General features: G+C 49.7%; 3 protein-coding genes across 4 annotated transcripts; 1 reads left to right on the top strand and 2 right to left on the bottom strand.

Annotated features, from left to right (window-relative positions):
* Positions 1 to 99: 99 nt before the first annotated feature.
* On the bottom strand, positions 100 to 16,471 carry LOC123350852. Its single transcript, XM_044989647.1, has 7 exons — positions 16,309 to 16,471; positions 15,092 to 15,324; positions 13,218 to 13,341; positions 2,135 to 2,301; positions 1,562 to 1,635; positions 1,082 to 1,183; positions 100 to 326 (listed from the first exon to the last, which is right to left on the bottom strand). Exons 2-7 carry the CDS (start codon positions 15,311 to 15,313, stop codon positions 158 to 160), a joined length of 858 nt encoding a protein of 285 aa, XP_044845582.1. The 5' UTR covers positions 15,314 to 15,324; positions 16,309 to 16,471; the 3' UTR covers positions 100 to 157.
* On the top strand, positions 5,152 to 10,781 carry LOC123350848 (hydroxysteroid 11-beta-dehydrogenase 1-like protein B). Its single transcript, XM_044989644.1, has 6 exons — positions 5,152 to 5,281; positions 6,490 to 6,620; positions 7,055 to 7,166; positions 8,916 to 9,104; positions 10,058 to 10,201; positions 10,494 to 10,781. The coding sequence occupies exons 1-6, from the start codon at positions 5,200 to 5,202 to the stop codon at positions 10,706 to 10,708; spliced, it is 873 nt and encodes a 290-aa protein (XP_044845579.1). The 5' UTR covers positions 5,152 to 5,199; the 3' UTR covers positions 10,709 to 10,781.
* A 143-nt stretch (positions 16,472 to 16,614) lies between the features above and the next one.
* Positions 16,615 to 23,757, bottom strand: PLA2G1B (phospholipase A2 group IB). Of its 2 annotated transcripts, none has more exons than XM_044989650.1 (4): positions 23,707 to 23,757; positions 19,636 to 19,795; positions 18,703 to 18,830; positions 16,615 to 16,784 (listed from the first exon to the last, which is right to left on the bottom strand). In XM_044989650.1, the coding sequence occupies exons 2-4, from the start codon at positions 19,740 to 19,742 to the stop codon at positions 16,663 to 16,665; spliced, it is 357 nt and encodes a 118-aa protein (XP_044845585.1). In that variant the 5' UTR covers positions 19,743 to 19,795; positions 23,707 to 23,757; the 3' UTR covers positions 16,615 to 16,662. The 2 variants fall into 2 exon arrangements, with proteins under 2 accessions (XP_044845585.1, XP_044845586.1); XM_044989651.1 differs by having other exon boundaries at positions 16,615 to 16,781.
* Positions 23,758 to 27,859: the final 4,102 nt, after the last annotated feature.

Below are 27,859 nucleotides of genomic sequence, written 5' to 3'. Positions count from 1 at the left end.
TAGAATTGCCCCACCTGCCAAAGCTTCCCAAGCAACCAATCAGCTATTCTCTTTGGACTATCATCATTGCTCCTACACAGCAGAGTTCTCACCCACAATCAAGGAGCTTGCATGGAACTTTTATTCATGTAGCAACTTTCCATACAGGAAGAGACAATTATGCCCCCTTTGGAGGGGAACTGGGGCCAGGTTTCTCATTATCCATGTCATCTTCTGAGCCACCTTGAAACCTGGACAGCATGGGAGTTTCAAAAACAGAAGGTGTGGATTTCATGTCAGAAGGGCCTGCCTTTTGGGGAGAAGGGTTGGGACTGTTCCCAGGAGGCCTAGAACAAGAAAACATTTCCAGTGAGGATCGCCAGGGAGAAGTAATGTGATGGGTAGCTAACCTCTTTCACCTATCCCTATTTGTTCAGTACAAGCAGCTGAGCACCGGTGAAAGGAGTCACAGCACCCTTCAGGCATTACTGATAAATTAGGCTAAGCCACATTCCTCTAATGCTTTACATGAAGTACAGATAAATACCCAGGAACAGCAGGGTATGGAGTGATTTCCCAGTGGTCCGAACCTACTTGCATAGAGTATTATGGCATACAAATGCACTACAGCCTCTTCACTACCACTTCACTGCCTCTTCTCCCACTCCCAATCCAGGATCTGATCATTGCAGTCAATCCTCTAAACTGCATTGCTTCATTTGTTAGCACTCTTGTGCAATGGACTTTAACCTTTTCTCTCCTATGGAGGTTTTTGACCAGCATAAGGCTGAGATGATGGGATTCCCTTTCTGCTGAAGCTGATCCAGCACTGCTGAGTGGAAGCTTGGCCATCATTGACTTCAGTGAGAACAGGATCAGAGCCCTTCATGTGTAATCAAATTCCCCTTTCCTTCCCCAAAAAGGAGATCCCACAGTGAGCCAAAAGGCCCCTCCCCAAGGGCCATATTCTAATCCCTTCTCACAGGAAGCAGCACCTTCTGCCATTTCTTCCCTGGGACTGTTTGTATAGTACAGCTCTACTCAGAAAGACCAAGGAGATCAGAATCCGGCCCTGAGATAGCGGGTAACTAATGAGACCTACCTTGAGAGACTGGTGTACCTCAGCTTATTGATGTGGTTACCAGCCTGGAGGGAGGCCTGGAAGCCACCAGGGTTCAGCACTATAGGATGCAGATCAATCATGCTGTTGGAAGACAAGGCATTCAGGAAGAGCTAACACTCACCGCAGCCAAACTATGCAATACCCAGTTGTTCACCCTGGTTCTCTGAAGACAAGGGGAACCTGAAGGGGGAGATGTAGTAGTCCTATAGGAACAGACAAGAGGGAAGAGATCCCTGCATCACACTGACCAGGCTGCAGGAGGAGCAGCATTACAGGGGCTTAAGGGCATCAAATGTGTGTTCAGCCCACAACCGACAAGTGCCTGCTTCCCTCCAACTCCATCACATGTTCACTTTCCCCCTCACCCCATCACTTATAAGGCAGTGGGGACGTGCTTCCTCTCCTCTGTGCTTTCTCACCCTCTCCTAGCCAATACTGACCCTCCCCAATGCCTCAAACCTCTTTTGGTTCATTGTCGACACCCCAGCCCAGTGGTGCTTCAGATCAGTGTTTGAAGCTGTTGCTCTGTCCATCTATTGGAAATAAAAGTTCTCATTAGACAATGGCACAAGCACTGTTTCTTGACAAGCAAGTTAGCTAACCCACCAATCAGTGCTCCTGCTAGGAAAGGCTAAAGCTGGGATGGAGCCTCCACACAATGAGCATGCCTACCCTACTCTCTACAGGACCTCTGCTGAGGAGGCTAGACTTGGAGTAGCTGTGAGCTCCCCCACAGCCAGTGCTCCTGCCCCTTTCCTACAGAATCTCTGCTGGGAGAGCCTGGGGCTGGAGTAGCTACTGAGAGAGGGCTTCCTCCTATTGGGAGAGCCTTGCTTCCTGCTCCTGTATGAATGCCCACAGTCAAAGTTAACTCCACACTAGAAAGGCCTGCAGCCTGGGACAGGTGCCATGTGTACTGTACTGCAGTGAGGGTAGCACAGAGACCCCAGGCAGCCCGGACGACTTGCATGGCTTGACAATATGTCAGGACTGGGGTCCCTAGGAATATTAGTGGAAGATCCAAGTACAAACCTGTTTGCTCATCAGTTCGGGAAAAGGTCCGAAGACCCTGGGCATGGTGAACTTGGGAGGAGCCGTGGAGCCAGAAGTCCTGGCCCAGGAGGGACAGAATCCTCCCTCCAGACCTTGCTTCTTCCCAATCACTGGCCTTGGACGTCGCACTTTCACAGCCTTTGCAGCTACAAGAAAATAAGACAAAAGCACACCCCCAAAGCACTTCAAACCAGCAACTGTAAGGCCTTTGGGTGTGTTTCACTGCCCCGAGAGGCAGGCAGGGTGCAATGTAGTTCTTCAGTTCTTGTGATACCATCTATTTAAAAATCAAGCCCAGAGGGGAACTGGATGGCTCAGGGTTTGGTAATAGTCAATGGAGCCTAGATCAGGGTGTCCTAATGCAGTTCAAGTCAGTTGTGACAAAGTTACCAGCCCTTGGTGGCTGCTTGTGGCCTACAGGACATAAATGTGGAGGGGCTCAGTCACATTCCTAGTGGGTGAGTGTCCACATCAGCACAACTGGCCACCTGTTGGCCATCTCAACACAGAGGTCATGGAGACTGAACTCTCCCACCCTGGGCAGTTGTCCTTCCAGGCTAGAGAGGAGAAATTCTGGTAGGACAGTGAATGTCTGGACAGAGGACTTTGCCCTCCAGGCCTGTCAATCTAGCACCTTTCACCGGTAATAAATTCAGAGAGGACATTTTCCTTAAAGCACCTGATTGCTCCCTGCTTAAGACACTCTCCTTCTGAGAGAGAGCAAAATCTTGGTGTGCTGGACACATGCCCAGTGAACGCCCATAGTTAAAACAGATTTGATTTGTTGAGTTTCAGCCTAATGCAGTGACATTCCTCTTAGTCATTAAAATCCAGAAGGGACCCATTGATCTTGTTCATCCACCCATCCTGCCTGTAGCTCAGCTGTGGCTGGGTCCTTTTTCTTTGGCAAAAATCCCAAGATCTGCACGTGCACACACACATTTTCTGTAACCTATGTATCTTGAATTTGTCTCAATATAGGAAATAATGACTGGTATAAAAAAGCATTTTTGTAGCAGTGTCGGTCCAAGGATATTAGAAGAAGAGATCTGTGTAAACTCAAAAGCATCTCCCTCTCACCAAGATAAATTGATCCAATAAAATATATTACCTCACACACCTTGTCTCTCCTGGGACCAACATGGCTACAACAACACATAAAAAAGTGAAACACAGCCACAATATATTAGTGCATCATTATAGCTTAGTATAGTCTAGAGAGCATGATTTTCAAAAAGCTGGAGGCAAATATACATATTTACTATTTGTGCGTGTGACAGCTAGTAAGACTCATAGCTAGTGCTTGGCATGTGCAGATACCCAAAGTGCAAGTGAAACCTCAGTAACTACCTATGCATTTTTGCTAATAGCTTTGCAAATTAGACCCACTTGCATTTTAAAATGTCACACTTTATATGAGTAGGAATGGCATCTGCAGAGGCACCAGCGAGGGGAATAGTTATAAGGGCCAACAGTTGTCACACTTCAAGGCATTACCTGAGCACCTGAATTCTCCCCGGCAACGATACAGTATCAGATGTTAGGTACATTATGGCCAATAGGGTTTTACACCTCCTATGGTTAGAGACAGGATACCAGACTAGATGGGCTATTGGTCCATTCTTGTCTGCTGGCATTTATGTCCCACAAGCTTGAGCATCCCTCTGTAGTGGCAAGCACAGGGTGCTGTGTACAGGCTTCAGACTTGCTTCTCTGCATCTCTCAAGCATGGCAATCCAAACAACTCAGCCAACTTTCCTTGCTCACACAACTGAACCATCTCAGGATGGACTAGACCAGCATTTGCCATATTTCTTAATCTCTCCTTTACAGCAGACCAGCAACAGAAAGGCTGCAACTGCAGTCCAGGTGGTTCTGATGTGCTCATCACTTTAGCATCAAGGCTCTGTTATAATTAGCATTCACAGTGAATTCTGTCTGACTTGGGAGCCAAACTTTCTAGCCTCCCTTTCTTATAGCCAGCCATCACTGCCAAGCAGGAGAGCATTTCCGGACCCTTCTATCACTCCATTATGGTGGGGAACCAGTGAGAGAAAAATCCTGCAAAGTGCCATACATGAGGGAAGATTTAGACCCACCCTGGTCTCTGAGGGAGGCAATGGCTTTCCACTGACAATGTTCTCCATGTTCCTCTGGCTCAATGGATCTCTCTGCCATAAGGGTAAAAGCTTAACTGTGCAGGAGACAGAACTTTCTCAGGCGCTGGTCCAAGACTATGAAATTAACTCCCTCAGGAACTAAGATCCATAACAAGTCACACCACCTTCCACTCCAACTGCAAGGTGCATTTCTTTCACCTGCCTTCTCTAACAAATGTATAACAACATGTATAGTTATTTAAAAAAAACCCGGCTAAAACAAGACACCAATGCATACACTTCTCCCTGTGGAGAGAGGATGAGAGACGAAACAACATATGGCAGACGTTAATCATGTTGCTTAATGCACTATTGGAGGGCACTCATACTATGCTGATGAGCACGGTACAAGAACGTATATAGTACTGTTTAGTGATGCTCCCTACCAGCCAGTCAGGATGGAGAAGCTGTCTCCAATGTTCTTTGGGTCTCACCCTAACCCACCATCCCTCAAAATGCTCATATTGACAAGGGACAGTAAGAGGACATTCAAATGGCTGCTAATGGTCTGCAGCAGCTTCCAGAGTCTGCTCTCTCACAACAAAGGTGAGTAACTGTCTCCCTAAACAGCAGCCAATTAACATCTTCCGTGTAGTTCAAGCCAGAACAGTTGGATGCAGCTCAGAAGAGATGGCACCATATGCGGTGCACTGTGCAAAAGGGAATCTGGGTTAAACGGTAAATCGCTGCCCCAGCACATACCTAGTCTAGTACAAACTGCTGGCAGGAGGGAGGTGATGCAATGCTCCAGTGTGAGGCTGGTGAGAGAAATCAGACAGTGGCATAGGCTGCAATCAGACTGTGACCTTCACTGGTTTAGCACTTGGACATGAAAGAGCCTGCTGGGTTTAATGATTCACTCGTGTCTATCACAGAGCTGATACAATGGCTGCAATCAGGCTTCTCCTCTCACTCCTTGTTGGCCTATGTCCTTATTATTTCTACAGCCAGGAAACCCTATCTGCAGGTAAGCAAAGCAGGACGGGCCCCCAGGGAATTCACACCCCAGGCACAAAAGAGGGCTAGGGCTGATGCCCTGTTACAGATCAGATCCTTCACTGATTGAGCTGAAATCAGGACCGAGGTTAGTCCCCTTTTGTGGCACTCTCACAGCTCAATGCAAAGGGAAAAGATGATCCCCATTTGGTGACTACTGTCAGCATCCAAAGCAATTGAAAAATCCTTTCTAAAACTAAGCTAGATCTGTGACAATGATCTATTTAACAGGCATATAAAAAGTTGGAGCTGAAAAACAAGAGGTGAACAAAGAGAAGGGCCAGTGTAAAAGGGGGTAATAAAGCAGGGAGCGTGTGGCTCAGTCTCCACTGTAAGGGGAACCACTCCAATGAGTTTAGCAAATGCAAAATGGTGACAGGAAATGAGCCCCAACGATGCCCTAAGAGAAGCCAGATACTTCACTACAGACGTGTTATCACAATGGAAGCTTGTGGCTGCAGCAGAAGATTTCCTCCAGGTGGTGACAAAGGAGGAACGCTGGTTCTGAGTAGCAAGGAAAGACCAGGACTTGGGAGAACCTTGTTTCAGAGGCTGCGGAACCTGAATATCAGGAAAGGGAGAAAATACCTCTTTTTAAAAGGAGCCACTGAGAGAACCAACTTTCTGGTGCTTGCCATGAGCTCCCTCAGGGGACTGGGAACTATCACAGGAGCGATGTGTTTGTGGAACATGCTTTCTGTAATAGCAGGCAAGACCACGTTTGCTGAGAGATGCATTACCCTGTGGAATAGCCTTCCAAGGGAAATAGTGTAAGTCCCATCGCTTGGGACATTTAAAGCGAGCCTGGACGTACCATATCCTGTAGTGGCAGGGAGAGGGATGGGGTGACCTAATAGGTCCTTTCCCTCACTAACTTGTCTAATTACACATAAACCCACATCACAAGTGGTCTCTGCTCCAACAGGTCAGGCTGATCAAAGTTGTAATCACTCCCCAGTGGTATAATTTAGTGCCAGTACTCAGCACTTTACAAACGAATACTCTCAGTACTCCTGGAGTATCACTATCTCCATTTACAGATGAAGAGATAGACCCTCTTCGATGGCACATATTGTTGAGATTGAGAGAATCAATGTTGGAGTCCTGGGGCTCCCCAATGCCCAGGATCTTAGGGAAGCAGTGGGGCAAATTCCTGCTAACAGCCTTTTAAACCTCCAGAAATGGTGCGAGGGAAGCGTGTGCTGGTCACTGGTTCGAGCACTGGGATTGGGGAACAAATAGCCTATGAGTTTGCACGAATGGGAGCGCACCTGCTCCTCACTGCCAGGAGGGAGAAGCAGCTGAAGGAGGTAAGACCCCAAAAGAAGCAACCCAAGGAGGGTGGAGAAATGGAACATTTTGGCTTCTATTATACCCCACTCTCCAATCCCACACAGCAGGGTGCAGGGGTGGCCAAACACCAGGACACATTGGCCACTCACCCACATTACAACCCCCTTCTCTCAACAGAAATTGTGTTCACACCCAAGGCCAGGATGTGGCCTTGAGCGTGCTGCTGCATATCATCACTTCTTTGCTCCTCTGCCCAATGTGATTCTTCAGCTGCATTCAGTCCCTTCTATTTCATGCTAGACCAAGCTCCTGCCCCATCCATTAACCTGGGGCGAACTGAAGCAGACGGCTGCATGCTCTACTCTGTGCTATGAAACAGCTGCAATGTGGAAGGCTGCACAGCCTGCTGCAGTGTCAAGTTCTTTGCTGACAGCTGCTCTTTTCTCTTCAGGTGGCACAGAAGTGTCTGGAACTGGGGGCAAGTTCTGCCAGGCACGTGGTGTCCGACATGAACAACTTGACTTCAGCCCAGAATGTCATTGAAGAAGCCAGAAACAAACTGGGTAAAACTTGCATCTCTTCCCTCCTTTTCCTTGTCCTCCTGGGACAGGGAAGGACACAGACCTCTCTTGGGTCACCTACTCCAATCACCCATGCTGCCTTTCCCAGAAACAGGATGCTCCATTTTTCTGCTAACAGGGATTGGCCCAGCCACACAGATTCCCAAACACTGATTCCCTGTAGGCTTAGTGGTGCTCTCTTTTTAATAACTAATTACTTCAACTGGCAGCAGGCATGCAGAGAATTCCAGAATGACAGGCTTAGGTGGGCTTCCAAACGGGGACTTCCCCATGCTCCAGCTGGGAAATCCCTGCACTAAACCTCAGTGGTAGCAGGGCAGCTTCCCCGGGAAGTTGAACAGCCATTAACGTTATTCCATCACAGATGTCGGGGCCCTCCATGGAAAAGGGTGCTTGCTTTAATCAACAGCTGCTGCTTCATCCCAAGCTGCCTGTGCTCAGTGTCAGATGGAATAAACACCGTCTCTCACAATGGAGCACTCGAGTGTGCACTGAGTAGCTGCAGGCAAGCCAGACATACAGCGGGTGATGGGTCGGATTTGTCAGGGAGGCGGGAAGGCTGCAGTGGGAGTGGGGTAGGTCTCCAGCAGTCTGCACAGAGGAAGGAAAAGCAGAGTCTGACTGTATATGCCTGAGATGGCTCCACTGGCATATGAGCAGGATGGAGTTGTGAGTGGTTTCTCTGCTAGGATCCTGACTCCAAAGCCATCAGCCATCAAGAGCATCAGCAGGAGGGTATATGGGAATAGTTGATCTGCATCCTGACTCTGGGGAACAGAAAGTGGGAATTAGCTTGGGACCAAGGCCAACAATATCAGAGTCCAGTTCTATTCCCTTTTAAACCTGTGGGAGTTTAAATACACCGCTACCCCGCTATAACGCAACCCGATATAACACAGGTTCGCATATCGCGTGGTAGCAGCAGGGCTCCGGCGGCGCTTTAAAGGGTCCAGGGATCAGGCTGCTGCAGGAAGCCCTGCCGCTGCTAGCCCGGGGCTCCAGCAGCGGGGCAGCGCTTTAAAGGGTCTGGGCTCCCTGCAGTGGCTGGAGCCCTGGGCCCTATAAGTCACCGCCAGACTCCTGCCGCTGCTACCCCAGGGCTGTGGCCGCGGGACTCGCCGGTGATTTAAAGGGCCCAGGGCTGCTGCAGGGAGCCCCAGGCCCTTTAAATCACCCCTGGATCCCTGCTGCCACTACCCCGGGGCTGTGGCAGCGGGGCTCCACTGGCGATTTAAAGGGCCTGGAGCTCCCGCGGCTGGAGCCCCGGGCTCTTTAAATCACCGCTGCAGTCCTGCCACCGCTTCCCCTATATAATGGCGTTTCACTTAGAACTCGGTAGGGATTTTTGACTCCCCACGACTGCTTTATGTCAGGGTAGCGCTGTATTGACTTCAGTGGCTGTTATTCCAACTTAGGGTGACCAGATATCCTGATTTTATAGGGACAGTCCCATTTTTTGGGTGTTTTTCTTATATAGGCTCCTATTACTCCCCACCCACTGTCCCGATTTTTCACACTTGCTATCTGGTCACCCTAGTCCAGCTCCACCTAAGAAATATTTGTGATGAAATGTGAGTGCATCCCAGTGCGGATCCCCTGATTCTGGTAGGACTCTGATTCAGAACGGCTGCTATCTTGGAGCAGGGAGAGCAGATAGTGTACCACATCCATCCTGATCCAAGAACAGATGCACACACTTCATCTGAATCGGTGTTTCCCCTTCTCTTTCAGGGGGTCTCGACTACCTGGTTTTGAACCACGTTGGGGGAAGTGGCCGGTTTGGCCCATTCCAAGGAGACATGGCAGCAGTGACTAGCTCCATGACTGTCAACTTCTTGAGCTACGTCCAGCTGACAGTTTCTGCAATGACCATGCTGCAGGAGTCTCAGGGCGGCATCATTGTCGTATCATCCCTGAGTGGTAAGGAAGGCTGCTCCTTTCAGTTACCAGTGAACGTATCCAAGCTGCCCTACTCAGTCAAACCAATCTCACAACTAACAATACTGGTGGAATCACTGTCTCATCTCGCCTCCTTCACAGGAAAAGCCATTAGTTACAACCCCAGCCAGTCTCTTCTTGCCTGTTACAAAGGCTTTTAGTTCCAGAGAAGTTCTGTTAACTCTTTGGTGGCAGAGAATGAGTAATTACAACTCTCCTCCGAATCTGTCTTTCAAAACGCTCTGTACAAACTGCTCACTGGGATCACTCACCCACCACTGAAATGCAGCTACCCTGGTGGTTTAGTCTGAGTAGTAACTCAAAGCAGAGTAAAGAGGGCCACCTACGAAACCATCAACATTACAAGTGCCCCTAGAGGCAGCGGCGGCTCCAGGCACCAGCGCTCCAAGCGCGTCCCTGGGGCGGCAAGCTGCGGGGGGCGCCCTGCCGGTCCCTGGGAGGGCGGCAGTCAGGCAGCCTTCAGCAGCTTGCCTGCGGGAGGTTCGCCGGTCCCGCGGATTTGGCAGCAATTCAGCAGCGGGTACGCCGAAGCCGCGGGACTGGGGACCTCCCGCAGACAAGCCGTCGAAGGCAGCCTGCCTGCCGTGCTTGGGGTGGCAAAACAGCTAGAACCACCCCTGCCTAGAGGCCTCCTCCCAAGTACTGACATGCCCTGCCCCTGTTTAGCTTGTGAGATTTGATGGGATCCCAGCAAGAGCTGGTAAGGCTGCCCTATCTAATAGAAGACATGTCTGGTTACTGAAGTTGGCAGCTGTGCAACAGAAAAATGATCTGAACAGTAATTTAGACTTGGATCTATGTGAGAGACTCCAGCTTGTCCTGTGATAGCTCCACTTGCCTAAAACCATTTCCCTCAGCGAATCGTTTCCTTGGGGGAAGTTCTCAGCTATTCCTGTTGCTTTGATTCTCTTCAGGTCGGATAGGAGCCCCATTCACCCTCTCATACAGTGCAGCCAAGTTTGCTCTGGAAGGATTCTACAGCTCGCTACGCAGGGAGCTGCGCCTTCGGGAGATCAGTCTCTCAGTCACAGTTGCTGTGCTGGGATATATTGACACAGGTAAAACAAAAATGCTACTCTCTACTGAGCAGACCCAATCATGAGGCTGCAACACATAGTGCAGAAGGGGATAAATATCATCCAGATGTTGAGAGACAATCTCAGGGGAATAAGGGGAGGTCAGGAGATGTATTATATGATGATGATCTTTAGAACTATAGAAAAGGTTTGGGAGTTGGCTCCTGTAGTTCAGAGAGTTCATGCTCCCCAATGCACCCACATACACTCTGTTTAATCTGGAAGAAGAGAGGGAAGGAGATCCTCTGTGTGATAATTGTTCTCTTTATCCCAGACAATGCTTTGAAAATCATTGGTGATAAAATCACCATGCAGGCAAATCCCAAAGAGGAGTGTGCACGGGAAGTGGTGCGGGCTGGTGTGCTGCGACATCGAGAGGTCATATATCCTTACTGGAGCCTAAAGCCTCTGCTGCTGCTAAAGGAATGGATGCCAGGCCTGATGGAAAGGATGCTGGACAAATTCTTGGTCCTGGAAAATATCCTCTGAGCCTCAGGGCAGTTCAGTTTCACATTGAAGCACAATAAAAGGAAAACCCTGCTCAAGCAGAGGGGGCAACTGAGATGCCGGACTCATGTTTGTGCTGGGCATAATCTTTCCAAAGTGCATAGAGAGATGGATTAAAAGATAGGAAACAAAGGGTAGGAATAAATGGTCAGTTTTCAGAATGGAGAGGGGTAAATAGTGGTGTCCCCCAGGGGTCTGTACTGGGCCCAGTCCTATTCAACATATTCATAAATGATCTGGAAAAGGGGGTAAACAGTGAGGCAGCAAAATTTGCAGATGATACAAAAGAACTCAAGATAGTTAAGTCCCAGGCAGACTGCGAAGAGCTACAAAAGGATCTCTCAAAACTGGGTGACTGGGCAATTAAATGGCAGATTAAATTCAATGTTGATAAATGCAAAGTAATGCACATTGGAAAACATAATCCCAACTATACATATAAAATGATGGGGTCTAAATTAGCTGTTACCACTCAAGAAAGAGATCTTGGAGTCATTGTGGCTAGTTCTCTGAAAACATCCACTCAATGTGCAACAGCAGTGAAAAAAGTGAACCGGATGTTGGGAATCATTAAGGAAGGGATAGATAATGAAATAGAAAATATCATTGCCTCTATATAAATCCATGGTATGCCCACATCTTGAATACTGTGTGCAGATGTGGTTGCCCCATCTCAAAAAAGAGATATTGGAATTGGAAAAGGTTCAGAAAAGGGCAACAACAATGATTAGGGGTATGGAATGGCTGCTGTAAGAAGAGAGATTTATAAGACTGGGACTTTTCAGCTTGAAAAAGAGACGACTAAGGGGGGGTATGATAGAGGTCTATAAAATCATGACTGATGTGGAGAAAGTAAATAAGGAAGTGTTATTTACTCCTTCTCATAACACAAGAACTAGGGGCCACCAAATGAAATTAAGAGGCAGCAAGTTTAAACCAAACAAAAGGAAGTATTTTTTCACACAACGCACAATCAATCCTTGCCAGAGGATGTTGTGAAGGCCAAGACTATAACAGGGTTAAAAAAAAACCTAGATAAATTAATGGAGGATAGGTCCATCAATGGCTATTAAACAGGATGGGCAGAGATGGTGTCCCTAACCTCTGTTTGCCAGAAGCTGGGAATGGATGACAGGAGATGGACCACTTGACGATTACCTGTTCTGTTCATTCCCTCTGATGCACCTGGCATAGGCCACTCTCAGAAGACAGGATACTGGGCTAGATGGACCTTTGGTCTGACCCAGTCTGGCCGTTTTTATGATCTTATGTTGAGCTAAGATTTCCCCGATGAGCCCCAAAATACACACCTCAGAGCTGAACAGGGCCATGAGACACAGCTCCATCCTTCACTCATCTCTAGCATCTGGACACGTTGACATGTGTAGCTTACAGCCTCCTCTAGTCAGACAATGGTAACCCCCAGCCTGGCCTGAGGTGCACGTGCAGCTACCACAGACTACCTAATAATGCATGGAATTAGACCCCAGAGTGGGGATACAGAGAGAGCACTTCCCTGTCAAGGGCTGTCCTTTCCCGGCTCTTCTAAGTAGTTCAAAACTATGCAGTTGTATAGGCTTCTGGGCAGACCTCAGAGCTGCTGTCCGCCAATTAGAGCAGAATGATAAGGGACAGTCCCCAGTCTCTCTGTTTCAAACTGTGGTATGTCAGTACATACTAGGGAACTTTTAGTGTGCATCAGGAGGGTCTACACAGTTAAGTGTGCGGTATGCTGAAGTGTTGTAGGTTGATACACACACACTCCCCCCTCTCTATACCAGCTGCTAATATAACCAGCAAGCCGAGAAGGGAGAAGGATACATCAGAGCTATATCATAGACAGGGGTGAAAATGGCCATCAGAATCCAAACAGCTAATTAACAAACAATTACATCTAATATTTCTATAACATCTTTCATCCCAGACATCCCAAAGTGGTTCACAAACCTTTATACATAAACCACCACTAAAACATAGCCATGTCGGGGGTGGGAGAGCGGCAAATAGGCACACCACTGGTGCACAATGAAAGGGAAATTTTGGCCCAGGACAATGAGGCAAACTGGGGAGGCTGTGTTGTCCAGGCACTAGACTTGGAAACAGAACAATTCACAGCCTTGCCACCAACTCACTGTGTGACTGTCACAAAGTCACTTCATCTCCCCATGGCTATTTCTTCATAGGTAACAGAGATAATACTGCTTATCTCCCTTTGTAAAGCATTCAGATCTATGGATAAAAATCACTAGAGAGCTGCTAGCGAAAAGAAACTGTTTCGGGGAGCTTAGCTATTTCGAGCTTGTGCTTAGACCCCTGAGTTATCCCTTCCCAATAGGGAAAGGCACTGTTATAACATTGCTGCATTTTCTCTTCTGCATCACAAGCCACAGGATGGAAAGAGGGGAGCCTAAGACTGAGAGGAAGAGCCAAGAAGGGAAACTTCCTAGAGTTGTGCCACAGGCCTAAAGGGAGACTGAAGCACAGGGATTACCCTGAGCATAGTTGTTCACTTTCTGCATGTCTCGTTTCAGCTGCACCACCTTCTCTTGCATCTCCGCAATCCCCACATAGTTACAGTAATTCATCTCTCCCTGAAGGGTCCAGAAAAACTTGGCCTAGAAAAATAACATGGGGGGAAGGGGAAAGGGAGGGTAAGGCACTGCTATTCGCCTCTGCAGTGAGTACTGCTGTCTAATAGCCAAAGTGGACTGTTGGTTCACAAGTTTAACTCACCATCTCTCCAGTATTGCACATACCAGCAGTTATGGCTTTGATGTTCTGTTTGTCCCTCCCACAGCTTCCATCCCTGCCCCAAGTACAGGAACAGAGTAACTGAAAACCAGGTCCTGTGTGCAATGGGAGCGTTAGTGATTTGAAATTACAAAGGTAGCTTTAAGCTACCTTTTTAACTCCCCCCTCTTCTGTTGGTTAGTAGGGCTGTGCCTGCTCCCAGTGTAAATTGCAGCAGCCTCTGGGCTGCTCTAACTTTCTGCTTCCCATCGCTCCCTGCAGGGGCGGCTCCAGGCCCCAGCACGCCAAGCACATGCTTGGGGCGGCACGCCACGGGGGGCGCTCTGCCGGTCGCCGGGAGGACGGCAGGTGGCTCCGGTGGACCTCCCGCAGACGTGCCTGCGGAGGGTCCACTGGTCCTGCGGCTTTGGTGGAGCATCCGCAGGCACGCCTGTGGGAAGTCCACCGGAGCCGTGGGACCAGCGGACCCTCTGCAGGCACGTCTGCGGGAGGTCCACTGGAGCCACGGGACCGGCGACCGGCAGAGCCCCCCCCCGCAGCGTGTCGCCGTGCTTGGGGCGGCGAAATGGCTAGAGCCGCCCCTGGCTCCCTGTGAACCCTGTTAAGCCGAGAACAGCTGTAGTGCTGTGCAATCTGGCCATCCCCTCAACGCACCCCTATGCTATGGACTAGGAGAAGGACTGGGGTAGAGCTTTTACACTGGTCAGGCAGGTCCCTGCACAAGGTGCAGTCTCAGAGGGACATTTACACTCACTTTAAGGCCCCTTTACACTGCCAGAGCAGTGACATACAGAATCGTCAGGTACCTTCAGCCTTCCATTAGATTCACGTGGGTTGGAATCAGGGGAAAGTTAATGTCACAGAGCAGATAGAGAGCTGGAGAGTGTATCCGAGTCAACCTAAGGAGCCCTTACTACAGGGAAAAGGAGGAAGTACAATAGCTTCAGTATCACTTCGTCTGTCAATTCCAGCCTCTATTCCCTGCACACTCCCCCAGCAAACGAACATAAAAAAATCCTAAAAAACAGAGTAATTTTTCCATGGGGGTGAGGGGAATTTGCTCCCATAATTTCCCACTAGTGGCAATCACATGACTGGATTCATATTGAGCAGACTGAACGTATATCACCACAACCTGTGATTTCAGTAACATTTTACTCCCCATAACACTTGGGCCGCTCTGCAAATAGCGATCTGAGAATCAGAGTCAACACACAGGCGGAGACTACAGTGGTGGTCTCAAGCTAGCACTTAATTCCCCAGTGCCAGAAAAGATTGATCCAGGTCATGTGATGAGGCTACAGCTAGGCTTTTCCATGCTGGAGGCAGGGGGGAACCCTGAGAGGGCTGCAGGTTTCAGGAAAGCTCAGATACAATTTGGAAAACAGACTTTTTCCTCTTCTTGTGGCACAGACACCAGCAGCCTAAGGAGAAACAGGGAAAGGAGTGGTGGTGCAAACCTACATGGTGATTTGTCTCATTACTAGAGTAGTCAGAGTTCCTGGCTCTGAGGGACACACTCTCTCGCTGTTATTCCTGATAAAATCTCCCCGCAATAATCTCAGATATGTTGGGGGGAGGAGGAGCTGTTAGCCAGGAAGGCACTGCAGGTACCTTTAAGAATGATGCTAGGCCAGCTGCCTCTTTCTCCATCTGCTTCCGCTTTCGCATGACCCTCTCACAGATCCCTGGGCTCCGCTCCATGTTTGTATACAGTTCTTGCAGGCACTGCTCAGTGTAGGATAAAGACTGTACTTCGAAGTCCTCAAGGGAAATCAGCTTGCAGAATGACATACTGAGGGGGTACTCATTGTCAAACTCATCCAAGGTCTCCATCCTACGCTTCGCTAGAGAAAAACAGGTAGTAAAGCTACCCTGCCTGGCAAAGCGAGCCAGCAGTGTTACTTCCTACTGACAAGTAGAGGCTTCCCTCCTTTCCCATTCTGAGGCCCTGACACTGACACACAAGAGGGTAGATTGAGCTCATAGCTACCCTAGTGCCAACCTCTCCTGGCAAGGATCTGTGTAGGGAATAACTGAGTTGCTGAAACTGCTGAAAACTTTAGGACAGAACATCCTCCCACAGGTAAATAAGGTGATAAGTGATCCTCTTGGGCTCCCTAAGTGCTCTTCCCTAAGGCTCCTTCTCTGCACACAGAAGCATTTTCCCCAAGGGCAGTGCTGGGACCATGACCTGCATCCTGTTTGAGGAAGGTGACTTCCAGCTGTGGAGAGGAGCTGGCTCAATGCCATTGAGGAGCCAAACCCCTCTCCCAAGAGACAGAGGCAGCAGCAGAGCAGGCCCCCTCAGACTCTCCTGCCCAGAGGGTGACAACACTACCACAACCTCCACTTCCGTCCCCACCTGCCTGTGCAGCCAGTGTCCCCATGGGGCACGGGGGTGACACAGAGTGACAGGCCCTGTGTAACAGGAGCATGACCCACAGGCACTGGTGGGGCTGGACTGGCCCATGATGACCCCACTCACTCCCCTCATTCACTAACAGGTTAGGAGGGGACATCCAGCAACTTGGAAAATACAGAGGGGAACAGCCCGGCCCCATTACACCTCAAGCAAAGACCTGCCCCCCTCCCCCCTTCTTACACTGGGAAAGGCAGCGCAGGTGAACCCGCCCACCCCTTGTACCACTGACGGGAAGAGGGACTGGGTCAGTTTCTGCAGCCCCAATCACCCTATGGGGGTGCGGGGAGGGAGAGGGAATGGCGGTGGGCGTGGCTCAATCTTCGACAGGATCAGTGGGCGGGGCGTGAGAGAAGGGTCTAGGTCTCCTATGGGGGAGGGAAAGTGGGCGTGGCTCCTTGTCCCCTACCCCGGGAGTGGGCGGGGCTCACGAACTCCCTGTCCCCTGTGTAGCGGCAGTTCTCGCAGGGTCGGCGGCTCTCGGAACACGTGTCCCTAGCGGCCCAATCGGGGAGGTGGGCGCGTGGGCCGCACACGTGACAATGCGTTCGTGTGACGGTTGGGAGCGCGGGGTTACTACGTCACTCCGGGGAAGCTCGCGCGCGTCGCCCCTCCCGCCCCGCCCCCTGCCCCGAACCGGCCGGTAGGTGGAGCCAGCGGGCGGGTCCCCTCCCCTGAGGCGCGGGAAGGCAGAGGCGGGAGGCGCGGGGCCGGTGTCAGGGTTTATTGCGCGGGGCCGGGGCCGGCCGCGTCCCTCGGGCGGTCAGCTGCACAGGGCGGAGTCCAGGTTCTTGTACTCCGGGTTGTAGGGCGCCCCCGCGAAGCAGATGGCCGCCTTGCGGTCGCACTCGCAGATGAACATCTCGCACGGGTCGTTCTTGGCTGCTGGGGGAAGGGAGGCGGCGTCAGCGAGGGCAGAGCGGCTAGCGAGCGTCCGGCCACGAGCCGGGCCGGGCCCGCCCCGCTCCGGGGGCCGCGTGCAGCGAGCCCAGCGCGGGGCGCCCCGCAGGGCCCTGGAGCCAGAGGGGGGCCGCAGGGCGCGTCTGGCACCCCCGGGCTGCGGGGGCAGAGCCGGTACGGAGCGCTCCGGCAGGGCCCCGGGCGGCGGCGCCCCTCTCCAGGGCCTTGGGCCCGTTACCTTTGAGGGCGAGGACTGAGCTGAAGGCTCTGCGCCGCTCCAAAGCTCGGCTCTTGCCCTAGCAGGAGCTGGGCCGGTAAAAGCTGTTGCCTCATCCCCCTCGTGTCCACAGGTCTGGGACCGGCACTGCAAAGTCCTTCATCAACCACAGGACACCAAACCCCGCCAAGCCAACCACCAGAATTAGAGCAACATAGTGCAGCTCTTGCGAGACAAAATTATGATGTGCCCCAGGCAGAGAACAGGAGGGACCTGCTGCACCAACACCCTTGCAATGGCAGGGAAATGATTTAGTAGGATAGTCCTAACCAGTGCATGGCCCATCCTGCAGAGGAAGGTGAAAACTCAGAAGGTCCCTGGTAACATGATAGCTTCTCCTATTCCAAGCAATGGCAGCATTTTGGGGAAGACAACCTCTGCTGTTTTGAATCCAGTATTTTCTTTTGCCCACTGCTCTGGTCCTGACCCTTCATGTGTCAATTGTACCTATCCCCTTTTAGGTGTCACTAGCCTCTGAGGGAATCCCTGTGGCTGTCATGGAAACGTTATATACTTTCCGTTTTCAAATGTTTGAACAATAACTGTGTTAAGAGAGGCAGTTTCAAACTACAGTGATGGGAAGCTTTAAATCTTCCTAGGTGGCAGGCAGGTGAATTTGCAGCCAAAATGATTCTCTCTGCTGGCAAGTGAAGCTGATAAACTAAAATAGTTATACTCCTTCCCTTCACTCTCATACCTACTCCCTTTAATTTGAAACACTCTCAAGGTTCTTTACAGAATACTTCAAACACACTACTACTGAAATGCAGCCACCCCAAGGATAAAGAGCCACAGTCAAGTAGCCCTCAATAGTGGGAGGAGAGGAAACTATGGGCAAGATACTTGCGCAAACCCCCTCTCAAAAGAATTGACATGAAACTTAATAGCTAGCAAGAAGAGATGGAAGCTCTGTGCACTGGACACGGTGTGGAACTTAGTTTAGCAGGACAAAAGGCTTTATCCTTCTGTGTGTGTTCCAGATATGAACCTGTGATCCCAGGGAGTTAAGGCCTTTCAAACCAGAGCTATGTGCTGTGCTGTGTAGAATGTGATTGTTATAGAGCAGGGGTGGCCAACCTGTGGCTCTTCAGAAGTCAACATGCAGCTCCATGTATAGGCACCGACTCCGGGGCTGGAGCTACAGGCACCAACTTTCCAATGTGCTGGGAGGTGCTCATTGATCAACCACTGGCTCTTCCACAGGTCCCACCCTCTCCCCTGAACCTTCAGTGCCTTTGCTCTTGCCCCTCAGAGCCTCCTGCATGCCAAGAAACAGCTGATCAGGAGTGCAGGGAGGGAGGGGGAGGCACTGATCAGCAGGGCAGCTGGTGGGCTGGAGGCATTGGGAGTGGGGTGGGGGAGCTGATAGGGGGCTGATGTATTACTGTGGCTCTTTGGCAACTCTGGCTCCTTCTCAGGCTCAGGTTAGCCACCCCTGCTATAGAGTCTCTACGGGGATGTATACCCATTCCTAACAAACACCATCTCTGCTGAAGTAGGTGATGGTATGGTGGGGAGCCTGCTTTTAGGAAGCACCTTCCTGCTGAAGGAGATGCAGCTTAGATCAAACCCCCATAAAAAAGAAACCAGTGGCTGACATGAAATAAGAGAGAGAGTTAGACATACTGCTACAGGTAATGGTGGTGCCTGAGCAGCTGTAGGTATACAGCTCTGTGTAAGGGTTGTCCAGAAGTCCTTTACATGCTGAAAGCTTCTTGGCCTCAGAATAGCAGTTATCATGCACCTGACAGCACCTGTGAAATAATAGGGAATACATTCAAAACCACGTACTCAGGCTTGAGCTCAGCTGGCTTGTTTAAGTTAACTAACTAGGGTGGATTGTCTAGACAATGCTCTAAACAAAAGGGCACAATGATCAGACAGCAAATGTAGGGCATCTCTGAAGAGAAAGTAATCTGCTAGATAGAGGGCCAAATTCTCAGTCTTATTGTTGTACATGCACTTACATCAGTAGCATTGTAGTGGCATCACTTGGGTACAAAGCCCTATGATGTATGCTTAAATCAGATTACCCCAATTTGTTTCTCTCTTGGGTGCTACTTAGCACCACTACAAGAGTTGCTACTACACATTCACTTCAGCTCTTCAATATAGCAACCACCACCAGAAGAGTGGAACAAGAGGAGCTGCTTGAATCATAGAATCTCAGGGTTGGAAGGGACATCAGGAGGTCATCTAGTCCAACCCCCTGCTCAAAGCAGGACCAAACCCAACTAAATCATCCCAGCCAGGGCTTTGTCAAGCCTGACCTTAAAAACCTCTAAGGAAGGAGATTCCACCACCTCCCTAGGTAACCCATTCCAGTTCTTCACCACCCTACTAGTGAAAAAGTTTTTCCTAATATCCAACCTAAACCTCCCCCTCTGCAACTTGAGACCATTACTCCTTGTTCTGTCATCATCTACCAGAGTGCAGAATAATTTTGTCTTACAAGGGCTGCACTATGTTGCACTATGTGGTAGAAGGGGCTGTCAGCAAAAACAGCAGATACAGCTGCAAGGAGAGGGAAGGATTTTGAGAAGGCAAAGTCTCACCAACCTGTCAAGGGCATCCACTGGTGTTCCACTGCCTCCGAGGCCACAGTAGCAGCCGTAGTTATTGTAATCCTGTAATGGGTTGCTGCTTGGGATAGTGCATTTGATCATCGCACGGAACTGCCACAGAGCCCGGGAGGTGGTATCGGCATTGGCCGCACCCACTGAGAAAAAACACAAACACTCAGGTTGGAGCTATACCTGACATTGCAGACAATACATATTCATGTCCCAGATGTGCCCAATCTGGTTCCCTTGTAGCTGCAACCAAACTGATGTTAATCACAGATCCTAAAGACTGGGGTATGGGGGAGGGTGGGAAAATAGCTTTCTTCTTTGAGTTTTTTAAGTTACAACGATAAGGCTCCTGCCTATCAAAAATGGGGTGCCGCAGAGGCAGCTTCTGAAGGTGGATGATCTCATTGTCCAACTAACTTTCCAAAGATTACCTGTGCCTGCTCCCATATTTGTGGCAAGTTGAGTTCGTACCCACCAAGACCTCTAGTCTGTGATGCATGTGCAAGATAGACGGACTTAGGGTGTGAGAGTGAGTAAATGAGGTAGCCATACCTGAAAACAGCAGAATGAGCAGGATGAATTTCATTCCTTCAGCAGGGTATGAAAAATATGTCTTTGTGGTCTGCATCAGTCTCTTTATATTGCAGCCTTACCTTGACACAGGTGTGATAACAGGGCAGTGTTTACATTGTTGAATGAAGACTTCTGTCAGTGGATGTGGGATCACAGAGTATAGCAAGGTTGGCTGAAGGTCAGCAGTTACCTTTCCAGGAGCCAACAGGCCAGCTGCATACTTTAGGGTTTTTCTTTTATTTTAAAATTAAGATAATACTTGTGAAACAAGCTAAATTTAAAGTCCCGGAAATAAATTCTTTACATCCATAAAACAGATATAGTATAACATGGGCAAGCTCCCCAACCACAAACCTTGAAGAACTATTTCCAAGCCCAGACAGTGGGGCCTCTCTGCTGAGAATAGCACTAATGGTGGCAGTTGTGCTGGTGACTCTTCTTACACAAATATCTATCCTCCGAGGAACTAGCCTGACATTTTCATGGCACCCTATTTTATCCCCAGTCCAGAAGGTGCACCTGTGTTCTCCTGGCCTGGTCCAGGTAATAGGGTGAAAGCAGTTCACCCCATTCTGAATGGTCTTCTGTCATGAGGTGGGTGGCCAGGTGGAGGCGCTGTGTGTTGCTAATGGATAAGCAGGCTGTTATTTTGAAATCATGAAGGAGGGAGAGGATGGAGATCTTCAATGATCTAAAAATAAAAAAAAAATCCTACAAAAAGTGGAAACTCAGTCAAATTACAAAGGATGAGTATAAACAACACAAGTATGTATGGAAAAACTAGAAAGACCAAGGCACAAAATTAGATCAAACTATCTAGAGACAAAGGGTAACAAGAAAAAATTCTACAAATACATTAGAAGCAAAAGGAAGACCAAGGACGGGGTAGGCCGTTACGCAAGGTGGCGGGGGGAGAGGGGGCAAATAACAGAAAATGTGGAAATGGCAGAGGTGCTTAATGACTTCTTTGTTTCGGTTTTCACCAAGAAGGTTGGTGGTGATTGGATGTCTAACATGGTGAATGCCAGTGAAAATGAGGTAAGATCAGAAGAAGCTAAAATAGGGAAAGAACAAGTTAAAAATTACTTGGACAAATTAGATGTCTTCAAGTCACGAGGGCCTGATGAAATGCATCCTAGAACAGGGGTCCCCAACCTTTTTGGGTCCAGGGACCGGTTTCGTTTGCCGGACCCTCCGCAGGCGTGCCTGCGGGAGGTCCAGCTGAGCCGCGGGACGAGCGCTCCCTCCGCAGTCGTGCCTGCGGGAGGTCCGCTGCTCCCGGGGCTCAGCTGGAGCTTCCGCAGGCATGCCTGCGGGAGGTCCACCGGCTCCAGTGGAGCTTCCGCAGGCGTGCCTGCGGAAGCTCCAGCTGAGCCGCGGGAGCAGCGGACCTCCCGCAGGCACGACTGCGGAGGGAGCGCTCGTCCCGCGGCTCAGCTGGACCTCCCGCAGGCATGCCTGCGGAAGCTCCACTGGGTCGGTTCGCGGCCCGGTTTCTAAGAGGCCGCGGACCGGTACCGGGCCGCGGACCGGGGGTTGGGGACCCCTGTCCTAGAATACTCAAGGAGCTGACGGAGGAGCTATCTGAGCCACTAGTGATTATTTTTTAAAAGTCATGGAAGATAGGAAGAGATTCCAGAAGACCGGAAAAGGGCAAATATAGTGCCAATCTATAAAAAGGGAAATAAGGACAACCCATGGAGTTACAGACCAGTCAGCTTAACTTCTGTACCCAGAAAGATAATGGAGCAAATAATTAAGCAATCAGTTTGCAAACATCTAGAAGATAATAAGGTGATAAGTAACAGCATGGATTTGTCAAAAACAAATTGTGTCAAACCAAACTGATAGCTTCATTTGACAGGGTAACAAGCCTTATGGATGTGGGGAAGAAGCAGACATGGTATATCTTGACTTTAGTAAAGCTTTTGATACTGTCTTGCATGGCCTCATTAAAAAAAACTAGGGAAATGCAACCTAGATGGAGCTACTATCAGGTGGGTGCAAAACTGGCTGGAAAATTGTTCTCAGAGAGTAATCATCAGTGGATCACATTCATGCTGGAAGGGTATAATGAGCGGGGTCCCACAGGGATCACTTCTGGGTCTGGTTGTGTTCAATATCTTCATCAGTGATTTAGATAATGGTATAAAGAGTACACTTATAAAGTTTGCGGATAATACTAAGCTGGGAGGGGTTGCAAGTGCTTTGGAGGATAGAATTATAATTCAAAATGATCTGGACAAACTGGAGAAATGGTCTGAAGTAAAGAGGATGAAATTCAATAATGACAAATGCAAAGTACTCCACTTAGGAAGGAACAAACAGTTGCACACATACAAAATGGGAAATGAATGCCTAGGAAGGAGTACTGCGGAATAGGATCTGGGGATCATAGTGGTCCACAAGCTAAATATGAGTTAACAGTGTAACGCTGTTGCAAAAAACCAAACATTATTCTGGGGTGTATTAGCAGGAGTGTTGTAAGCAAGACATGAGAAGTAATTCTTCCCCTCTACACCGTGCTGATTAGGCCTCAACTGGAGTATTGTGTCCAGTTCTGGGCACCATATTTCAGGAAGGGTGTGGACAAATTGGAGAGAGTCCAGAGGAGAGCAACAAAAATGATTAAAGGTCTAGAAAACATGACCTATGAGGGAAGACTGAAAAAATTGGGTTTGTTTAGTCTGGAAAAGAGAAGACAGAGGGGACACTATAACAGTTTTCAGGTATGTAAAATGTTGTTACAAGAAGGAGGAAGAAAAATGGTTAACCTCTGAGGATAGGAAGCAATTAATTTAAATTGCAGCAAGGGAGGGTTAGGTTGGACATTAGGAAAAACTTCCTAACGGTCAAGGTGGTTAAGCACTGGAATAAATTGCCTAGGGAGGTTGTGGAGTCTCCATTATTGGAGATTTTTAAGAGCAGGTTAGACAAACATCTCAGAGATCTAGATCACTGGCAAGTGGTAGGAACCAGTCTCTCAGCTTCTCAGGGTGCAGAAGCAAGGAACAGCCATAACATGGGAAAATATTGGTGGTAGGATGTAAACAAAGGAGAAGAGAAATGTAGAAAGGAATTGTCTGAAGAATTAACATCAGTTACTGTGGCTGCAGTTCCAGATCAGAATTCAGAAAAGATCCAGCAGGGCTTTCACTGAGATGGAAACTGAGTGGGTGCTGTGGCAAATTGCCGGCACTATTATGATGGGTCTCGCGCTTTCTCTTCTTGGGGTAGGGTTTCAGGGCATCATTTCTTGCCCCTGAATTGGAATATTAATTGCCCCACTAGTGTCCTTGAGGAGGGGAGTGGAGAGGGAGGGACCTGGACCCGCCCTCTACTCCAGGTCCCAGCCCAGGGGCCCTGAGGATAGTGGTGAACCACTTGAACTGGCGGTTCCTTCCCCTGGGCTACTTCCCTCTCCTGCCCTTCAGCTTGTGAGGGGCTTCCTGCCCTCCCTCTGCAAAAGCCAAGTGCCCCTTACCTAGGGTCTTGGACTTCTTAGCCCACCACTGCACTCCTCCAAACTTTCCTCTGCTTCCCTTCAAACTGTTCTCTGCTCCAATACCAATCCTTTCTGCTCCAACTCCCACACTGTCTGATTGAAGCAGGGGGTTTTATCATGTGACTGACTGCAGGTGCTCTAATTGGTTTCAGGTGCTCTAGTTAATCTATAGCAAAGTTTCTTCCCCTTTCAGGGAATAAGGTTCCCTTCTAACACTCTCCTGCTGCCCTCCCGGCCCCCCCCCCCACTCAACACCATGGGATTGGGCTACTTGGGACGAGAGGCAGTGTTGTCGCGATAGGCCATCAGCGTTGCCATGTTGGCTTCCAGCCCTATGCTGTACCCGGAAATGGAAGGGCTGCAGGGATAGGAACCACCTAGTCATTCTTGCGTTCTTCTCCTTGTTCCTGTGCATCCACTGGAGCGGGGCATGTCTGTCAACGAGGGTAAACTGCCGCCCCAGTAGATAGTAGCGGAGAGTCTCCATAGCGCATTTTACCACCATTCCTTTTCAACAACAGCGTACTTTTGTTCCCTGGGAGGAGTTTCCAGCTGAGGTACAAGATTGGGTGTTCCTCCTCCCCTACCATCTGTGTAAGGATGGCTCCTAGCCCTACCTCTGAGGCATCTGTTTGTAGGATGAATGCTTTCTCGAAGTCTGGGGCTATGAGTACTGGATGGCAGCATAGGGCTGGCCTTAAATGCTTCTTCTGTCGTATCAGTCCACTTTACTATCTTGGGGCCCCGAGCTTTTATCAGATCCGTCAATGGCCCTGCTCTTGTGGCGAAATGAGGGATGAATCTCCGATAGGATCCTACTATCCCTAGAAATGCTCTGACCTGCTTTTTGCAGACTGGTCGAGGCCAACCTTGTATTGCCTCCACTTTGTTCCATTGGGGTTTCACCAAACTTCTCCCTACTACATACCCGAGGTATCTGGCTTCAGCTAGTCCTATCACGCACTTGAGAGGGTTAGCAGTGAGGCCAGCCTTCCGCAGGGCATCTAGCACTGCTGCTACTTTTCCTAGGTGCGTTTCCCAGTCAGGGCTATGGATGACTATGTCGTCTAGATAGGCGGTGGCATACTTGGCATGGGGTCGCAGTAATTTATCCATAAGTCGCTGGAATGTTGCAGGGGCCCCATGGAGTCCGAAAGGGAGGACAGTGTATTGAAACAGGCCAACGGGTGTAGAGAAGGCAGTCTTTTCCTTGGCATTCTTGGCCAGGGGAATTTGCCAATATCCTTTGGTCAGATCCAGAGTGGTTAGGTATCGAGCCTTGCCTAACTGATCGACTAGCTTGTCAATGCGTGGTATTGGATAGGCATCGAATTGGGATACTTCATTCAGTTTCCGGAAGTCGTTGCAAAACCTCAGGGTGCTATCAGGCTTGGGGACTAGGATGATCGGGCTGGACCACTGACTCTGGGATTTGTCAATAACCCCGAGTTCCAGCATCTTCTTCACTTCCATCCTAATTTCTTCCCTTTTAGCTTCTGGTATTCGGTACAGTTTTATCGTCACCCTTACTCCGGGGCTGGTGACAATATGATGTTGGACCAGTGTCATACGGCTCGGTTGTGTAGAGAACACGTCCTGGTTCCGGTGGATCATCTCAATGACCTCTGTTCATTGTTCTGGGGTTAATTCAGGAGATATCTTTACCTGCCCCGGTGGGTCGTCTGTCTGGGGTGGAGCTCCTCAAATGACCAGACACGTCTCTCGGTCACGCCAGGGCTTCAGTAAGTTGTGGTGGTAGATTTGCTCTGGCTTTTGGAGGTCTGGTTGTCTGACCTTATAGTCCACCTCCCCAATGGCTTCCACTATCTCATATGGTCCGTGCCAGCTGGCTAGGAGTTTGCTTTCTGCTGTCGGCACTAGCACCATCACCCATTCCCCTGGCTGAAATCTCCGTACTTTCGCCCGATGGTTGTAATATGTCCGCTGGGCCTCTTGTGCTTTTTCCAAATGTTCTCGTACTATAGGGGTTACTCGAGTTATTCGCTGTCTCATTTGTGTCACATGCTCAATGACATTCTTTCCTGGGTTGGGTTGTTCTTCCCAATCTTCCTTGGCGATATCTAATATCCCGCATGGGTGGCGTCCATATAGTAGTTCAAAGGGAGAGAAACCAGTGGACGCCTGGGGGACTTCCCGTATAGCAAACATTAGATACGGTAGAAGGGTATCCCAGTCTTTTCCATCCTGTGCTATCACCTTCCAGAACATACTTTTAAGGGTACGATTAAACCGCTCAACCAGTCCATCTGTTTGTGGATGGTAGACTGAGGTCCGTATGGCCTGGATGCAGAATAGGGCACATAAGTCCTTCATTAATTTTGACATGAATGGGGTTCCTTGGTCTGTCAGGATCTCCTTAGGGATGCCCACTCTGGCAAAAACCTGTAGTAGTTTTTTTGCTATTGCCTTGGATGTGGGGTTTCTTAAAGGAATGGCCTCTGGATACTGCATGGCGTAGTCAAGGATGACTAGTACGTTTTGGTGGCCCCGTGCCGATCTTTCCAGTGGGCCCACTATGTCCATGGCTATCCTCTCGAAAGGGACTTCAATAATAGGCAAAGGTACTAATGGGGCCCGCAAGTAAGATCGGGGGCTATGCAACTGGCATTCAGGGCAGGAGGCACAATAGCGCTGGACTTCTGCGCATATCCCTGGCCAATAAAACCTTCTTAGGACTCTATCCAGTGTCTTGTCTACTCCTAGATGTCCCCCAAATAGATGACTGTGAGCTAACTCTAGTACTGCCCTTGTGTGTTTCCGTGGGACTAAGAGTTGTTCTACTTCTTCCCCTCGTATTTGCTCTATCCTGTACAAGAGATCGCTTTTGAGCACATAATATGGCCTTGGGCCTTTGATCTTTCCTTCCACAGGTGCACCATTTACTTCTACCTCCTCCCTCACATTCGCATATAGCGGATCATTGGCCTGGTCCTGCCCAAAATTCTCACGTGCAGTACCGATCTGACCTAATTCTAGGGGACCTATTTCTACTCTTCCCCCTGGGTTGCTCCCACTTGGGCTAGGAACCGCCTCCGAGTCCTCCCTGGCCTGAATTATCTCCTGGCCTCCTGAGCGGGTTCGCCTACCCACAAGGGAAGTTTTTTCGATTCTCTGCTAGAATCCTGGTCCCTAATCTTATCTGCCCTCCTTTCTCGCCTAGACTTTCGGGGTTTCCCAGGGGATGAGAATAACTCTGGAGCAAATTCGGCAAACATTGGGGTGAGGCTATCTGTAGGTGCCTCCGTCTCAGCCTGGGGGTTGCTACCCTCCCCTGGCTCTGTTGGAGTAAGTAAGCTCTCAAACCTGGGGAAGTCCCTACCAATTAAGACAGGGTAGGGGAGCTTGGGGACCACCCCTGCAGTCACCCTGGTAGTATTCCCCTGGATCTCAATCCGCACTGGGATTGTGGGGTAAAAATTCACAATGCCATGAACGCACGTTACCCCTGTGTTTTTGGCCCGGGTTAGTTGGTCTCGCCCCACCAACTTCTCCGAGACCAGCATGACAGCACTCCCAGAATCTATTAATGCTATGGTCTTAATACCATTCATTTTTACTGATCTTGTATACCTATGTGAGGTCATTGTGACCCCTACCAGGCCGATTAGGCCACATTGCTCCCCGTAATCCCCCAGATTACACTGCATAGGTTCTTCCCTGTTGGGGCATTGGGCTGCTATATACCCCAATTCCCCACACTCAAACACCGCCTCCTTATTCCAGTTGTCACCCTCTGCCTGGGGTTATTTGGCCGGCCCCCCATCTCTCTTCCCAAACCCCCAGGTCCCTTCTTGGCCTCGGGCCATTCCTTGGTGTCTTTCCTCCCTGTTACAGTTCTATAGTTCTTGACAGTCTGGGGCCTTGGGTTTGGGGTTGGCTTCCTGGATTGCCATGTCTCCCCGCCTGGGGTCTGGAACAGTTCGCGGGCTGCCAGCTGTCTTTCCACGAGGGAGACCAACTCATCATAGGTGGAGGGGTCATTCTGGCCAACCCAAGCCCGGAGACCTGGTGGTAGCCCCCTCATATACCAGTCCAGTACCAGGACCTCCATCATCTTCTCAGAGCTGAGGTCCTCAGGGTGCAGCCATTTCTGGGTCAGGTGGATCAGGTC

Source organism: Mauremys mutica, chromosome 16, assembly GCF_020497125.1.
Source record: "Mauremys mutica isolate MM-2020 ecotype Southern chromosome 16, ASM2049712v1, whole genome shotgun sequence".
Taxonomy (NCBI): Eukaryota; Metazoa; Chordata; order Testudines; family Geoemydidae; genus Mauremys; species Mauremys mutica.
Note: the sequence above shows the minus strand (reverse complement) of the source record. Positions and strands in the feature narration are given on the sequence as shown.

Bases quoted from the DNA above. Each gene is read 5' to 3' on its own strand.
- LOC123350848 (XM_044989644.1), top strand. From the start codon at position 5,200: ATGGCTGCAATCAGGCTTCTCCTCTCACTCCTTGTTGGCCTATGTCCT. The intron at 7,167-8,915 runs GTAAAACTTGCA...CTTCTCTTTCAG, and splicing joins AGAAGCCAGAAACAAACTGG to GGGGTCTCGACTACCTGGTT. The intron at 9,105-10,057 runs GTAAGGAAGGCT...GATTCTCTTCAG, and splicing joins TGTCGTATCATCCCTGAGTG to GTCGGATAGGAGCCCCATTC.
- LOC123350852 (XM_044989647.1), bottom strand. From the start codon at position 15,313: ATGGAGACCTTGGATGAGTTTGACAATGAGTACCCCCTCAGTATGTCA. The intron at 13,342-15,091 runs GTACCTGCAGTG...TTATTTTTCTAG, and splicing joins GCCTAGCATCATTCTTAAAG to GCCAAGTTTTTCTGGACCCT. The intron at 327-1,081 runs GTAGGTCTCATT...TTCTTGTTCTAG, and splicing joins AGGTACACCAGTCTCTCAAG to GCCTCCTGGGAACAGTCCCA.
- PLA2G1B (XM_044989650.1), bottom strand. From the start codon at position 19,742: ATGATCAAATGCACTATCCCAAGCAGCAACCCATTACAGGATTACAAT. The intron at 18,831-19,635 runs GTTGGTGAGACT...ATTATTTCACAG, and splicing joins CCAGTGGATGCCCTTGACAG to GTGCTGTCAGGTGCATGATA. The intron at 16,785-18,702 runs GTATGTCTAACT...CCCTTCCCCCAG, and splicing joins CACCACCATTACCTGTAGCA to CAGCCAAGAACGACCCGTGC.